General features: G+C 45.6%; 1 protein-coding gene across 2 annotated transcripts in view; it reads left to right on the top strand.

Moving 5' to 3' along the window:
- Window positions 1-17688, top strand: part of PGGHG (protein-glucosylgalactosylhydroxylysine glucosidase) — a 58376-nt gene continuing 40688 nt past the window's right edge. The window contains exons 1-5 of one of the 2 annotated variants that reach the window (XM_083163988.1): window positions 1-1001; window positions 3834-4104; window positions 7684-7891; window positions 10612-11038; window positions 16098-16217. In XM_083163988.1, the coding sequence (XP_083020114.1) occupies window positions 3852-4104; window positions 7684-7891; window positions 10612-11038; window positions 16098-16217 (1008 nt within the window). In that variant the 5' untranslated portion in view covers window positions 1-1001; window positions 3834-3851. Of the gene's footprint in view, window positions 1002-1532; window positions 1708-3833; window positions 4105-7683; window positions 7892-10611; window positions 11039-16097; window positions 16218-17688 lie in introns of those variants that run through there. The other variant, XM_083163989.1, reaches the window with a different exon arrangement.

Here is a 17688-nt window from a genome sequence, read left to right as displayed (position 1 = left end):
AAGACATAGTTGCCTACCCTCCTGCTTTCTGCAGGAGACTCCCTGAAATAGCAGCAATCTCCCTCTCTCCCTCATTAGTCTAGCAATCTCCCTCATTTCACCTAGCTCACATTACACTGTTACATCCTAGTTACCTCCCCTCTGGCATTCGGCAGGAGATTCCCTGACATAGCAGCAATCTCCCCCTCTCCCTCATTAGTCTAGCAATCTCCCTCATGTCACCTAGTTTACATTACACTGTTACATTTTAGGGAAAAAAGGAAAGAGAGACAGATACATTTACACTGAATTATCAGCACCATTCCCCAGCACTTTACCAAGTATAGTAACTCTTACTAACTGCATTGGGGCTCATCTACATTTGTATATAAGTCATTTAAAAAGATTCCTCTAAGATGTAGCAGTACACACCCAGGGATGCAGTTACAATCCCGGCGGTCGTAATCCCGACCACCGAAATCCCATCACTTTCTCCCTCTGTGGGTGTCCACGACACCCATAGAGGGAGAATAAATTAGTGTGCCTAGTGTAGCGATGCACCGGGCCCGCTGCGTGGCGAGCGCAGTGAGCCCGCAAGGGGGGGCGATCCACGTCCCCCCTTGTCGGGATTTCGGCGGTCGGGATTCCGGCATCGGGATTCAGAACCAATCCCCACACCCACGTTTCTAGGTGCCACGTTTGCAATCTCTTTTCACAATCTCACCATGACACGCCCCCTCAGAGGGGTGCTGTGCAAAATTCTACTACCAACTATAATCTCCCTGAAACTAGTTTTCAAAAGAAGGCAAGTAAGACCCAAGAGAATAACATCACAAGTAAAGAAGTGATCCCACTTCCACAGAGATGTTTGCCCCTAAGCACAGCACATTTCCCTACACACATGCATCATATTACATATGACGAGCTGGCAGCTGCTGCAGAAGTCTCTGTGTTTGGTGCAAAAAACCCACATTTCCTTCCTGTTCTCGTGAGATTTCCACACTGAGGAGAGAACTGTGTATGTAAGTAGACATAATAGTTTTGTCCAATTACAACAAGCAGTTGTGTAGTTGTAACTGTGGCTGCAGGGTGAGCACTGCAGCAGACGTGGGTGGTGTTGTATGGGAAGAACACTGAACAATGGGAGAGTGGCAGACAGCAGGACATATGATATTACACCACTGAGCTAATAACAGGCTGCACACTATGTTAAAGCACAGAGAGGAACTTTTTAGTTGCAGGAGAACTACGTGGCATTGCTGGGAGGAGTAATTCTCTGACATCTGCAGAGGTTTTGGGGTTTTTCAACAAACTAATATTGTTATGAGTCCAGATAATCAAATAGTTTTTGAAAATCAGGATCAGGTAACACACATCATACCTCCCAACATGACCCTCTCCAGGAGGGACACAATGCTCTGCTCCTGGACTTTCTTCTTAATTTATGATTACCTTCATCTGTGTTGAACAGGTTAATTGATAAGAAAGGTGCTTCAACACAAGTGATAGCAATCATACATTAAGTGCAGGAACACAGCAATGTGTCCCTCCTGGAGAGGGTGATGTTGGGAGGAAAGCACACTTCTGTTACACATTGCAAATGATTGCCTATGCTACTTCTCACAATGGTCTTGTGTTTCCTGCCTACACTAGAGAAGGACTGTAAAACTGCATACAGTACATGTTAAACAAGAGGTTAACCAGTGCTGGCTTGTTTCTCAAGTAAAGGTGCGTACACATGTGGAGATATATTGCTCAGTTTCTCCTTTTCATCAGCGACCAGAGATGGTCGCTGATGAAAGGGAACCTCTGCCGGCGGTGCCGCAGAGGTAATCAGCTGGTCGCAGGAGCAAGCTATATAAGAAACTGTAAATAACTAAATAAATCAGACAGATAAGGTGCATACACACGGGGGCGATTTTGTACAATATTGCGGGAAATATGGTCGCTAAGCGACCATATTGCCCACGATGGGAGTGTGCACCGGCGATGTATCGCCGGGTGCGCGCTCCAGTTTTTACCCCTGTAGTGATCGCTGGTCGCAGGAACATGCTCCTGCGACCAGCTGATTACCACTGCCGGGCTCCCTCCGGCAGGTTCTTTTTCATCATCGACCATCTCTGGTCGCTGATGAAAAGGAGAAACTGAGCAATATATTGCTGAGCCATATATGGCTCAGCAATATATGTCCCCCGTGTGTGCAGGGCTTTAATGCTCACAATCATGATTGTGTCCAGATTTCCTTCAACTCCCCAGCAGAATTGGTGATTTTTGGACACAATGTGCAATCCATTGTACAATCTAACTGCTGCATTCAACCAAGGGGCAAGGGGTCAGTGTTCGTTGATAAGGGATAATGCTCATTGGCAGGAGTTAATGCTTGTTGCCAAGGGCTAATGGTCATTGCCAGTGGTTAATGGTTGTTGCTAGGGGTTAATGGTCATTGCCAAGCTTTAGTGCTCATTGCCTGAGGTTAACGGTCATTGCCAAGGGTTAATGCTCAGACCTCTAGCATCTGACAGGGAGCACATTGCTATGCTCTCCTGGCACTTCCGGGTAATGCTGCAGTGCTGTGCTCCCTGTCAGACACTAGAGGTCAAATATGACCTCTAGCATCTATCTCAACTGAGGTGGAGGAGTGAGAGGGAAGGAGGCGGTGGGTGGAGGAGTGTGGGGAAAGGCGGTGGCGGGCAGAGAAGTGCGGGGGAAGGCGGCAGACCTGTTGAACGACTGATTGCAAGTGATTAAATGCACAAGCATTTCAGTCCGAAGGATTAGGAATACTTACCGCTATGCTGGGACATTGGAGGTCCATGCCAGAAGGGGTGCCGGATGGGTTCCCGACAGTCGGGATCCCGACAGTCATTTACCCGACGTCGGCATCCCGACTGTCAAAACGCCGGCAGCTTGGTGACCGACGGTCTCCCGCTATTTTCCCTCGTGGGGGTCCACGACCCCCATAGAGGGAGAATAGAATAGGTGGCTCGCGTAGCAAGCCACCGCGCCTGCAGCGTGGCGAGCGCAGCGAGCCCGCAAGGGGCTTTTTTTGCACTCACCATGCTGTCTGACTCCGGGCAGTCGGGATCCCAACGTCGGGATAATGACTGTCGGGATCCCGACTGTCGGAGTCCCATACCACACCCGCCAGAAGTCATTCTCACATGACCGCCAGGACCCAGAAGTAAATTCTGGAGCTGCCACCAGAAGTTGTCAGTCAGTGACCACCAGCTCATCACGTGGACATTTCATCAGAGTAGATATTTTGAATGTCGACATAGTCATGCTGAAAGTCAACAGCTCAACCATGCCTACATCTTCATGTTGACCTGAAGACAAGTCATACTACACTTGTATTTGTAGACCTAATAAATTGTTGAATCCTTGTAGTTGATCTAATTCCTGGTATCTATGTTTTACCTTTTTTTAATTGCAACTATAGTGTTCATTCTATCACCCTGCAGCTTTCAAAACCTGTGCAGTTCCTCTTACCTGCCTTGGGTGTCGCTGTCTGCTTTTGGTGTTTCTGATACAGGGCCAGATTCTTTAAGCTTCAAAAGTGATCAAATTTAGAGTGATAAACAGTCAGCCAATCGGCTCCTCAAACACAGTCTGTGACATGGCAGGTAGGAGCTGATTGGCTGGCCGTTTATCACTCTCCATTTTATCACTTTTTGAAGCTTAGATAATCTGGCCCACAGTCTAGTCTGTAGTGAGATACAGGCCAAAGTGTGATAGACACCACAGCAGACAGTGACACCCTAGACAGGGAAGAGGAACTGCATGGGTTAGAAAAGCTGCAGCGTGCTAAAGTGAACACAGAACTATATGACTTACCCATCTTTATTTATTTGCAGTTAATTAGAGACAAAACAATGTCGTTTGTGGAAGATGATCCTTGGATATTCTTTGCAAAGTCGTTACCTTCTGACCCTCGCCTCATGGCAACAATGGCTAATGGGTATCTGGGTACAAGAGTCTATGGAGATATCCTGCACGTGAATGGTGTGTACAATGGGGCAGTAGGAGACTGCCACAGAGCAAATGTCCCAAGTCCTCTCAATGTCCAGCTTTGTGTTCCCAAAGGAAAGATTCTGGATGAGAGTTTCTCTCTAGATATTAAAACAGGTAATAAACATTTTCCTGACATTTCTCATTGCCTTACTCAATATTTATATTGCTCTTCCATTGCTGAAACACATCACCTACAGGACCTAGGTCATATCGGGACTCGCATAGCACGGCATACCTACTGTGTGTACACACCATAACAGACCAATGATTCTATCATGGGTTGATAGTCTTAAATTCATTCCTTTAATATTGAAAACACATGACAATGTTTCCATTCATGATTCTAAATCAGTGGCGCTTAATAACTTGATACCATAGGCAATATTTTGGCTTGTGCCCCCTAGCACCACCTCTAGTTCTGCCTGTGACCCAGTGCCCCTCTAAAATTACACCAACCATCACCAAACAGCACAGATCACAGCAGCAGCCGGCAACACCCATAACAATCCTCATTTTGGTTTACTGCATGTGTCTTCAAACTGTGGCCCTCCAGATGTTGTGAAACTACAAATCCCAGCATGCCTTGCCACAGTTTTGCTATAAGGGAGTGTTAAAACTGTGGCAAGGCATGCTGGGATTTGTAGTTGCACAACATCTGGAAGGCCACAGTTTGAAGACCCATGGTTTACTGTGTGAGTAAGAGCATTGGTGCTTCCACACAGCTAGTCATACGCAGAAGTCCCCCTCCAGGGCCAGTGACTATTTTTGTTATTGCCACCTGCTGCCAACACCGTTCCGATCAAGGTAGGTAGCCAGAGCGAATGTGCTGGTTCTGTCTGCCTGTCAGGTGCACCACAAACTGATGTGAAGCTGAGCTGGCCCTAGATTTAGAATTCATGTTTGCCTATGTCTAGGGTTGGCTCTGCTATGAGGGGATGGGTTTACCGACCAAACTGAATGTTGCATCACTGCTGCTATAGCATACCAAGGCTCCTCTTTCCTACAAGCTGTTTTCCATATTTGCTTAAAGTGAGATTAGTGCTTAAAGTGAGATGCACATGTACATGGTTATGTGACCTGGCTGCTCCCACACTAGCAGCAAAAAGCTAGAGACATTGCAAAAAAAATCCAGGTGCTTGTTTCCTAACACGACGCCCACGATTTTGATTGTATTGATCGGGTTGGAAAAATCGCGTCCATCGCATGCCAACCAAATCGCATGCGATGCTAACGATGCGATTTTTACATTGGAATCAATGTAAAATGGTCCCTGAGACCCAATTTTACATTGATTTCAATGTAAAAAGCCCCCAAACCGCCTATTTTAATAGCAAACCCCCCCCCCCTGATGGGTGAAATGGCCCTCCATTGTTAACGCCACGCCACTATTGACGCTAACCCGTAGCGTGGCGAGGGGCGGCGGTACGCTTCCTCCGACCTTTTCATACCCCCACTATCCACGTCGGCGTGGAGTTGATTTTATATAGTGTGGCGAGCCCGAAGCGTGGCGAGCGGACGCGCATAACTTCACAGGTATACGCGTCCCCTCGTGGGGCTCGCTGCGCTCGCCATGCTTCGGGCTTGGTGGCGAGCTGCACTCGCCACACTATATAACATCAACTCCACAACGACGAGGATAGTGGGGGTATGATATGGTCGGAGGACGCGTACCGCCGCCCCTAGCGGGCTCGCTGCGCTCGCCACACTTCGGGTTGGCGTCAATAGTGCGGTGGCGTTAACAATGGGGGGGGGGGGCATTAACCATACTTTATAACCATATACAATGAGAAATTGGCCATATTGGCCCATTTCCCATTGTTCCCTATGTAAAATCGTGTTGATCGCATTGCGGGCCATTATAATGGGCCGCGATCAACGTGATTTTAACTTTAAAAATCATTTAACATTATTCTCTATTATTCATTATATAATGGGCCGCGGTGGACCAGATCAACGCGATTTTCTCTTTTACCGAAAAATACACTGGTGATTTGACAGAAAATCGGGTCCATTGCCTCGATCGCATACCTTAAGTACCTTAAACTTAAGGCTTGCGATCAACCCGACGGGCGCCGTGCTAGGAAACAAGTACCTAAATCCAAATAATGTACTCATTGGGGCTGATTCTGAGGAAAGGAATGCATAAAAAGCTTAAATAAACCATTTTGCACTATGTTGCTGGAATAAACCATGTTGCACTATAAGAGGAGAAAATACATTTATTATAATTTACATCTCCAAAATCCCCACCACCCCCACCTTACAATGCAACATGGTTTTGTCAAAGGTAACTAAGGGGTTTATTCTAGTTCATTCTTTCTGACAAAATCCTTCTTAGATGGACAAAACCATGTGCACTGCAGGGGGGCAGATGTAACATGTGCAGATAGAATTAGATTTGGGTGAGTTATTTTGTTTCTGTGCAGGGAAAATACTGACTGCATGATTTTACACTGCAATATAGATCTCACTTTGAAGAAAAACCCCACCCAAATCAAATTCTCTCTGCACAAGTTACATCTGCCCCACCCGCAGTGCACATGGTTTTGTCCATCTAAGAAGGATTTTGTCAGAAAGAATGGACTAGAATAACCCCCTAAGTTACATTCCTATTTTGCTCTGCTGAATCAGACACATTGAGGGTGATTCTGGTTGTTTTGCAGAAGCAAACCCATTCTTTAATGGACAAAATCATGTGCACTGCAGGTGGGGCAGATGTAACATGTGCAGAGAGAGTTTGGGTGGGGTATGTTCAATCTGAAATCTAAATTGCATTGTAAAAATAAAGCAGCCAGTATTTACTGTGGAAACAAAATAACTCACCCAAATCTAACTCTCTGCACAAGTTACATCCCCCCCCTTCAGTGCACATGGTTTTGTCAATTAAAGGAGTTTGCTTTTGCAAATCACCCCCATTATCTCCCATTTTGACAAATACATTTGTTTTGAATGGTCATGGGGGCCAAATTCCAAAGTGTGCAGACAAATATAAAGTTTAGAGGCAGGTGTCCTATCACTGCCCTTAGGGCTGTTTCACACAGTACGGTTCCTGCCGCACGGTGAAATCCCGTACGGTCAGGGAGCCGCGCCGCACTCAGAATTTTATAATGGCAGGGATGGCCACAGCCCGGCAGCCGTCCCTTCCAGTGGGGGGATCCGGCTGCAGCCGTGCGGCCGGGCCGTGGCCGTCCCGTGTGAATGGACACAATAGTGTCCATTCACAACTGCTGAGTGCGGCACGGCTCCCTGGCCGTACGGGATTTCACCGTGCGGCAGGAACCGTACTGTGTGAAACAGCCCTAAGGGTTGGATTCAGGGGTGGAGGCGGGGAAAGACTGCATGTTAGGAGCAATAATCAGCAATCTGCGTCATTCACAGACATATTGACAGACAATGGGCCCTGCACCTTTGCACGGGGAGCAATGTTTTCCGTCTGCATTTCTGCACATGTACAGATGCTGGGTGCTAGTTCACCATCCCGTTCGCACCTGATGTCGCGGGCGATGGGCTGCACCCATGGGAACACCCAGTGTTTCATGGACGTTCCCATGCAAACCCTGGGCATTCCAATGCAAATGGCACCGTGGCACGTGACTGTTTAAATATTTGTTACTGATGTTTAGTGGTCTTCAGAGCGCTGGTCAGTGTGTCCATTCTATGACAGTCTGTTTCATTTCTCTGATTTCTTGTTAGGTACTTTTAGCCATATCCTCCAGTACTCTTCATTTACAGCTACCCAGAATCTCTTTGCTCATCGGTCTTGCAGAAATCTCTTGGTTAATATTATAACCTTGACGCTCACAGAAGATTCCAGCCCTGTCACTGTCAACCTTCTAGCTCCATTTAAGGCAGAAAGCCAAGACCTACATCTTCAGAAAGGCCCTGATTACCGTAACGCTAAGTAAGTTCCAACAGATAATGTGACCATGTGGGGTACACTGTAATAAACAAGGGTGCAATGGGAGCTAAGGGGGTTATTCAGCATGGATTGCTAATTAGAGAATTCAAAAATATATTAATTAGTGACTAAAAATATGAGCGGTTTGTAATAGCAATGTAGCCGTAGTTTCACTGACAAGAATCTAGCGTATTGGGGCAGAAACATGGCATTTTCCGGATGTGTCTGAAAAGATGCCAACGTGAAACCTCCATCAAGCAGATACGCTCATTATCATAATCGCCCAAATATCTCCAACCCTACCCCAGTGGAGCCCAAAAACACCCCAGAAGCTGTGGCACCCTCATATTTCCTTTAACAGATGTCACAATGGATATAGATGGGCACTCGCCTTAGATGAGTATCTGTGTCGAGTACTCTGCTCTGTGATCCGGTGAGGTTGTCCTGTATGGGAGACGGGTCGGTACTTGTGTAGTTTCACGGTGGAACTGCCCATGGATCGCATCGTTTGCATACAATTTGCATGCGATGTGATTTACACACCCCCACTAACCACATCAGCCCAAAGCATGGCAAGCAGATGCGGTGCCCGTCCTCCCAACCTGTTCATACCCCCACTATCCACGCCGGCGTAGAATTGACCTTATAAGGTGTGGCGAGCCACTGCGCCTGGAGCGTGGTGAGCGCAGTGGAAAACGAGCCCAAAGAGTGTTGAGCGGACGCAAGATACATATCAAGTAATCTGCATCCCCTCGTGGGGCTCACTGCGCTCACCATGATTTGGGCTAATTTTCTGCGTCGCTGCGCTTGCCACACAGAAACTCAACTCCACACCGACGAGGGTAGTGGGGGTATGAACAGGTCGGGAACACACGTACCGCGTCTGTTGGCCACGCTTCGGGCTGACGTGGATAGTGGGGATGTGCTAAATCGCATGCAATTCATATGCAAATCGCATGTCATTTGCATACGATGCGATCCGCGTGCAGTGCCGCTGTGAAACTACACAAGTACCGACGGGACCACTTCTGAATCGGTCATAGGGTCAACACAATTAAAGTGGACAGTCAAGAGATAAACCACTAAAGGACAACATGCAACGACATGAAAAAGGTTGACATGCATTAGGTAGACATGCACAAAAGGTTGACATGAAAAAGGTTGAAAAAAAATTTGACTTGTTATTCACCTTTTTTTGTGCATATGTTGACATAGGTCAATATGGACACTGTATACGTGTACTGCATCCCCTCACATGGATCGCTGCTCTCGCCATGCTTTGTGCAAGTGGTCAGCTCACCATTGTATCCCCCTCCATGTCCACTGGGGTGGTAAAGGATGAATAATTCCTTATTTTATTTGTGAAAAACTCATGTCGTCCTTTCTCGTGTCAACCTTTTGACTGTTAACCTATTACATGTCTACCTTTTTTCATTTGTTGATCTTTTCACTGTTGACCTAGACCTAGACCTAGACATTATCAACCTAATAGAATCTATCTATCTATCTATCACTGGCTTACAGGCAGCCAGCCTCACAGGTGAGTCAGCCTGCCTGAAATCTTCCTTGTGAGGTCTATGACTCATTTCCTTTTTTCCCCTGCCTCTGGATATAAAAACTAATTTGCAAAACTGGTAATGTCTGCCACCTTGTGGCTGAATGCTGCAATGCCACTTATCTGCCCTGGCACCATCACAAGTAGGAGTGTCAGCACTGTCTGAGTTGTTCTGGTAGTGAGATAAGGGAAGCTGGCAGTGAATGAGTCGCCCTTCATATGTACATGTAATGTGTTCTTTTGTGCAGTGTGCATACATAGAGCTCATTGTACATATTGCATCGGCATGTTTGCTGGCAGACAGAATGTCGGCAATCCATTTGCCAACGGAATGATGTCGAGGAAAGTATGTCAACACGCTACTAATGTTATTAAGCAATATGTTTATAGCATTATATACTACTAACACAATTGCAATAGTACAACTAGCATATCATAGTGTGCTCGACCTCACACTGACGATGAGTAAAATGCATGGTGAATGGCAGAGAATCAGCTACCTGTGCACACCATAGTCAATAGACAGGTTCAAATGGTTGACATGACAATGATCGACACCATTTAAAAAAAAATTGCCCAGCTTTTTCATACGTTAAAATCCATGTGGCCTATGCTAGGGAATAGTAACTTGTGTAAAGCACAGCAGCAGAGGAGCGATCACCTTGCTTCGCTCTCCATACGAGAGGATGCAGTACACTGATTGGAATTACATGCGGCTTAACCCTTTGAGCGCCAATGTTGCGGTGATCGATCCTCAAAATGACCGCTAACAATGCCAGCATCACTCACAGCAATGAATTGAAGTGTAGTTAAATATTGCACCCAAAAAAAAAAAGAACAGTCGCTGTGGCATTTTATTAACCGTTTCTTATATAGCGCAGCATATTCCGTTGCGCATTACAAAAGGAGACCGTGATACAACTAACAGGGTATTTACAGACATTGAAAAGGTAGGATTTTTAGTGGATATTTTGAGGATCTCTCCCAGCAATGTTGGCACTCAAGGGGTTTAATAAGAAGGTTTGCTTGGTCATTTTGACAAATTCCCTTGGCACGCAAAGTAACGCTCCTTCCTAGGTTGCTTGCAGGTTCTTTACATTATTGTGATGATGTTTAAGGGATGACTGTAGGGAGTGCTCATCTCTATAATGTTGCACTGTTTTTGTAGGTACATCTATGGGAACACACTAATCCCAGAGGTAGCATCTTGTCCTTTGAAGTCGGTCCATGTGATCTACTCCCCAGTCCCTCAAAGTCTCACCACCTCCTCTGAGCAGGAAACCTGGGTGTTCCTGACGGCAGTGTCAGAAACCGAGATGGATGCGAAAGACAAATTTGATGAGGGCCTTGCCCTATTGGATCAAAAGCAACTTTTCCCAGAACATAAAAAAGCATGGGCACAGTTATGGGAAGGGTGCTGGGTGGAAGTGGAAGGTTCGCTGGCCCTCAGACAGGCTGTCTATGGATGCCTGTATTATCTAATAAGTGCCCTACCACCTTTAGGATCGGATGAGCAGTTTAATGGAATTAGTCCAGGAGGGTTATCTAATGGTCAGTCCAATGAGGATTACTGGGGACATGTTTTCTGGGATCAGGTAAGTGGAGTTGTGCAGCTATAATATTTTTTTTAACTTCTCATGATTTATTTATTATACATTTTCTTATATAGCACACATATTCGGCAGCGTTTTACAGAGTATAGTTGAACACTCACATCAGTCCCTGCCCCAGTGGAGCTTACAATCTATATTCCCTACCACATGTACACGCGCACACATACATTCTAGGGTTAATTTTTTGTTGGAAGCCAATTAACCTTTGAGTATATTTTTGGATTGTGGGAGGGAACCGGAGTACCCGGTGTAAACCTATGCATGCACGAGGAGAATATACAAATGCTGCACAGTTAGGGCCATGATGGGAATTGAACCCTTGACCTCAGTGCTGTGAGGCAGTAATGGTAACAATTACACCACTTGTGGGTTCTGGGCCCAGGTGCACAAATATAATTGGGCTCCATTCCTCCACCCAACCCAAGTTCACAATATAAAACATGGAAGAGGGTGACAGTTAGAGGCAGAGGGTGACAGGGAAAAACAGTGGGCTGCAGGAAGATGGTGACAGGGGCAGCAGTGGGTTCCTTACTCCCCCTGCACCAATGGTAGTTCCACTGCTGAATACTGCATCTTTCATCTAATTATTCTTGTGCTAACAGGTGCTGTACAAGCTCATTTATCATACAAACAGCTACGGTAGTGGGACAGCAGGTACTGTGGCTGGGCTGAACCAAGTGGAGCGGGTAGCAGGAACTGTGGCTGGGCTGGACCCAGTGGAGCGGGTAGCAGGAACTGTGGCTGGGCTGGACCCAGTGGAGCGAGTAGCAGGTACTGTAGCGGCAGAACCCAGTGGAGCGGCTAGCCCGTACCGTGGCTGGGCTGGACCCAGTGGAGCAGGTAGCACATGCTGAAGATGGACTGAACCCAGTGGAGCTGGTAGCAGGTACTGTGGCTGGGCTGGACCCAGTGGAGCATGCTGCAAGTACCATGGCTGGGCTGGACCCAGTGAAGCAGGTAGGGGGTGTGGTTAGGGGACCTTTTAATCCGGGACACATATTAATTACACAGGTTCTGTGGCTGGCTTTCACCTGGTTTTAAACTGCCACACCCAAGACTCCATTTCACCTGTTTTTAAAATGCCACAGAACCTGTGTAATTAATATGTGTCCCGGATTAAAAGGATGAGTTGGTCACCCTAGGTGGTGGCTGGGCTAAACCCAGTGGAGACAATGGCTCAAATGTAACAAACAAACAGTCAGCACAGAATGCCTGGAACCAAATAGTAGCATGAAGCAACAAAGTATCTGAACAGGATAACAGAATGGCAACATCTGAATGTGGAAGCTGGATATTTTAACCCCCTTGTCTTGCAAGGATTGGTTGGCAAGTTATGTGGCAACTGTAATTCCAGGACTGGATTCAGGAGCTGCAATGGGTGCAGACAGAGAATGCTGAAGTCCAGCAAGCAGGCAACTAAAGGGTTACAGATGATCCGAGCACTCACAGGTGTCTGAAAAGTCTCACACAGTATGTATGCAGCATAGGTGCAGGCTGAACAGATCCAAGCTGAAGCAGCCAGTGGCATGGGGGGGGGGGGGGGTACTTTTTGCCCGGGTCTGCTAGAGGGGCTCGGGCTCGGGTCCCATTACAACCTCCAGCGTTGCAGGGAGCCAGGCAATTGGCCACATCACAGCCTCTCTCCCCAGCTCAGCAACACACTGCTCAGTGCCATGTGCTGAGCTGGGTAGAGTGATAATTGCAGCAGCAGCCTGCCCTCCGTCTCCCTCTGTTTCACCATGGGGGAGTGGCCACGCACCCTCCATTTTACCGTGACCCAGATGACCTGTCAGCACCCCTGAGAGAGCAACAAACACTCAGGTTCATGACAAAGGAGCTCTGTTTACTCTCACTAGCAGAAGCCCTGACAATACTGAAAGATAATTATGGGTCATATAGATTTCCTTGCAATCAATAATTAATTCTTAACCAGTGTATGGAATCCGAATGTCAGATATTTTACCTGCATGAAAAACGTTCCTTGAACAATTAATCTTTTTATATAATTTCCCATGCTACACACATCAGTATGTCACATCTAATTTTTTGCATTTTCCATAATACACATACAGGTTGAGTATCCCTTACCCGGATATCTGTTATCCAAATTATTCCAATAACCATAGTTTCCGGAATGTACTTTTATTGCGGAGCGCACTAATGGGAACATCTGTAACTGGCACTACTGGGGACATGATATGTAACTGGCACTACTGGGGACATGATATGTAACTGCACTACTGGGGACACCTGTAACTGGCACTACTGGGGACATGATATGTAACTGCACTACTGGGGACACCTGTAACTGGCACTACTGGGGACATGATGTGTAACTGCACTACTGGGGACACCTGTAACTGGCACTACTGGGGACATGATGTGTAACTGCACTACTGGGGACACCTGTAACTGGCACTACTGCGGACATGATATGTAACTGCACTACTGGGGACACCTCTAACTGGCACTACTGGGGACATGATATGTAACTGCACTACTGGGGACACCTGTAACTGGCACTACTGCGGACATGATATGCAACTGCACTACTGGGGACACCTGTAACTGGCACTACTGCGGACATGATATGCAACTGCACTACTGGGGACACCTGTAACTGGCACTACTGGGGACATGATATGTAACTGCACTACTGGGGACACCTGTAACTGGCACTACTGCGGACATGATATGTAACTGCACTACTGGGGACACCTGGAACTGGCACTACTGGGGACATGATATGTAAATGCACTACTGGGGACACCTGTAACTGGCACTACTGCGGACATGATATGCAACTGCACTACTGGGGACACCTGTAACTGGCACTACTGCGGACATGATATGTAACTGCACTACTGGGGACACCTGTAACTGGCAGTACTGGGGACATGTGTAACTGCACTACTGGGGACACCTGTAACTGGCAGTACTTGGGACATGATGTGTAACTGCACTACTGGGGACACCTGTAACTGGCAGTACTGGGGACATGATGTGTAACTGGCACTAAATATGTGCAAAAAACTGAGGGGCAGATTTAAGCTTGGTGAAGTGATAATGTGGCTGGTTTTTATAATTGGGCAATCAGCTCTTAACTGTGAAGTTACAGGCTTGGTTTGAAAAATGACAGGTAGGAGCTGATTGGCTGGTGATAAAAAAAACAGACAATTTGTCACTTCACCGAGCTTAATAAATCTACCCCAGAATGCTTTGCATTCAAATTCAGTGTCTGAGATCGTGCACAAATTTTGTTTCATTAGCAAATAAAATAGACAAATATACAGATGAATCCCGCACCAGCCTCTAGACTTTCTCTTTCACATTAATTGATATCCACAGAGACTATGACAGATGTAACATATGCAGAGAGAGTTAAATTTTGGTGGGGTGTGTTGAAACTGAAATCTAAATTGCAGTGTAAATATAATGCAGCCAGTATTTACCACACCTCCCAACTGTCCCGCTTATCGCGGGAACGTCCCGGTATTTTGGGACATTCCCGCATACCTCCCGCCGCCGGCAGTGTCCCACGGCGGGGGGGGGGGGGGGGGCAGTATAGGCCATGCCCCCTTTCCGATAGGTCACACCCCCAAAAATTTCCTGTCCCGTCTCGGTGTCTCCGTATGTTGGGAGGTATGATTTACCCTGTACAGAAACAAAATAACTCACACAAATATAACTCTCTGTATACATGTTACATCTGCCCCACCCGCAGTGCACATGGTTTTGTCCATCTAAGAAGGATTTTGTCAGAAAGAATGGACTAGAATATCCCCCATGGTTTTGCCCATTTTGAGAACAAATTTGTACTGCGATCAGATCTGGATAATTGCCTATGGGCGACATGTACGAAGCCTGTTACTGAATAAATTGAGACACAAATGATAGAATACTGTATATAAGTTTATTCAATAGCAAAGGAAAAATGTATTGAAAGTTAACATGAGTTATACAGTGTGAAATTCACATATCAATCAATACCGAGGGAACACAGAACATTTAGGGATAAAATTACCCCTTGAAAGCTAAATATAAGAAGGCAGTGGCCATTTATATTTTAAACACTTTTTCTTTCTATTTTTCACTTTTACCATTTTATTATTAATAAAGGTTATATATATATATATATATTTTATTATTATTATTAGACTTTCAGTGCACCCATATTTACTACTTACTTTTAAGTAGTATGGGTTTTACAAAGGTTGTGGATCGTATTATCGACAGTCATTAGGTTGACACCGTTGGGTCGACAGACAGCATTGTCGACGGGGTTCTAGGTCGACATGGATGAATGTTGACATGGTACAATGTCGACAAATGCGTTAGGTCAACATGGTTTTTTTTTCAATGTTGTTTACCCGAATGTCAACACAGTCGACATGGACACAGTTGGAAGTCAACCGCAGCCCCTCGCTTCGCTCGCCATGCTTCTGGCATGGTGCCTCGATGCGCTCGGCACACTATTTTATTCTCCCACCACGCCCTAGTGGATGGTAGGGCATGAAATACCACCTGTCGGCTCAAAAAAACTGTGAAAAAACCCATGTCGACCTAACGCATTTGTTGACCTAAACCCATGTCGACCTAAACCCATGTCGACCTAAACCCATGTCGACCTAAACACCTGTCGACCTTCATCCATGTCGACCTAGAACCCTGTCGACCCAACGGTGTCGACCAAATGACTGTCGACCTAAGTGTGGTGGATTTTAATACGACCGTATCCCGTTACAAATAAAATACATTTGTGTGTGTTTCATGTGTTTATAGAACAAAAATGCATTTTGTGTTTACAAATGGGTCCTGTCCTCAAGATGCCTCATTGAAGTATAAAAATATTCAGAAATATGGAATAATCCGATATCCAAAATGCTTCTGGTCCCGATACTCAACCTGTATCTGTATGTCACATCTAAATTGTTCCATTTTCTATGTTAAATCAATTGTTCTTTCGGCAAGTGAGTATGTTGTTGCGACTCTGTCTTGTGCGATCATAATTATACTTATTATTGTCTGTATTGTATCCAAGGACACTTGGGTGTATCCGAATGTTCTTCTGTTTTACCCAGAGTTGGCTCGTCATATTCTTAAATATCGGATTCGGACACTTGGGGGAGCAACACAAAATGCCGAAGAGCAAGGACACAAAGTTTGTCATTAGAATATTTAATACAAAATGTTTGTTTATAATTTTAGATGTTCAGATTGAGTGAATTTAATGTTTGTAAAAAAATAACTTTTTAAGCTGTGTACACACTGGAGCGAGGGGTCCTAGAGCCTAGATTCCTTGTGCACACTGGAATGAGTTTTCTGAAAGATGGAATGATCATGTTCCATCTATCATAATCGCAATCAATTTCATTAGCATTATTACTAGGTTTGATGTGCAACATCTGAATCCTATTGTCCATCACTAGCACTGAAGGAGCGCACAATCCCCTGTACATACTGAGGGATGTAGATGATTTGCCGGCTTGACATTGCTCCGGTGTTTACCCAGCTTTAATGAAGTGGACATAACCCATATTACAAGACCAGTAAATCCTTAATATATGGAGTGCAGCTAATGGAAACAAACTCTAGAAATATAGCCTAATTCTTTATATATACGTAAATGGACGTGGTGAAGAGGGGAGAACGTTATCCAATATGCTGTGTTTGTAAAGTGCAAAACATTAAAGCATAATGTTAAGCATAAGCAATATATATTGTGCGTGATTTCTGGAAGATCTAAGATTGTGTCTAGCTACTTTACACACAATCTTACAGTATATCTTCCAGAAGAGTGTGGCTTTTACAGCCTGCTGCTTTGCCCCATTGCCCACCCCCTGTTTCTGGTGCTTTAACATTGACAGCAGGAGGCATCGGTCTTGGTGCTTCAAAACCAATTTAAAAGAAAATGAGGTAAAAATGATTAGAATAATATAAAGCATATACTTATGACACACATGTGCCATAAGTTATTCTTTGTATTTTTCTATTATGTTAATCATTAATGACAGGGGAGGCACTGCCTCCCCTGACTGCATGTCACCGTGTTGTTCATAATATTGCCCGGAGTGCCCGATAAACGATGTGCGATTTTCCCCAGCATCTGTTCATGTACAGACGACTGAGAACATTGATAACGAGGGAAATGCTTCCCCCCTGTCAAGTCCGTATGGTGCTTAAGAAGTATTTCTGAATCATGTATACCTGTAGACATTTTATAGCTATACTGACCAATCAGCTCCCACTCCTGATCAGACAGGGAGATCTGCAGCTCCTGTTACCGTTTTAGTTGGGTTCCCAATTTTACTTTTCTCATTTGTAGATAATAAGATCTGATGCCATGTAATTATGCCTCCCTTTTCATTTATAGAAGTGTGGACAATATTTGTGTAGGGAAAGGAGGGAAAACTGAGGCACCTGGGTGGAGGAGCCGAACCAGTGTTTGACTTATAAGTATTTATTGAAGTCTTTGGACTGGAGTCCTATATTCAAATAAGACCTCACAGGTAAATACACCTATTGTGCACCTAGGCAGCCATCCGTGGCACCACTGGTCACTTCAGCAGCCGGGTAGGTGACAATACAAGCAGGGACAATATAATGGCACACAGAGAGCATATGCCCGCCAA

The sequence above is a fragment of the Crinia signifera genome, chromosome 11, assembly GCF_055691185.1.
Source record: "Crinia signifera chromosome 11, ASM5569118v1, whole genome shotgun sequence".
NCBI classification, from domain to species: Eukaryota; Metazoa; Chordata; class Amphibia; order Anura; family Myobatrachidae; genus Crinia; species Crinia signifera.
The sequence above is the reverse complement of the archived record's forward strand: the minus strand, read 5'-3'. Positions and strand labels throughout refer to the sequence as shown.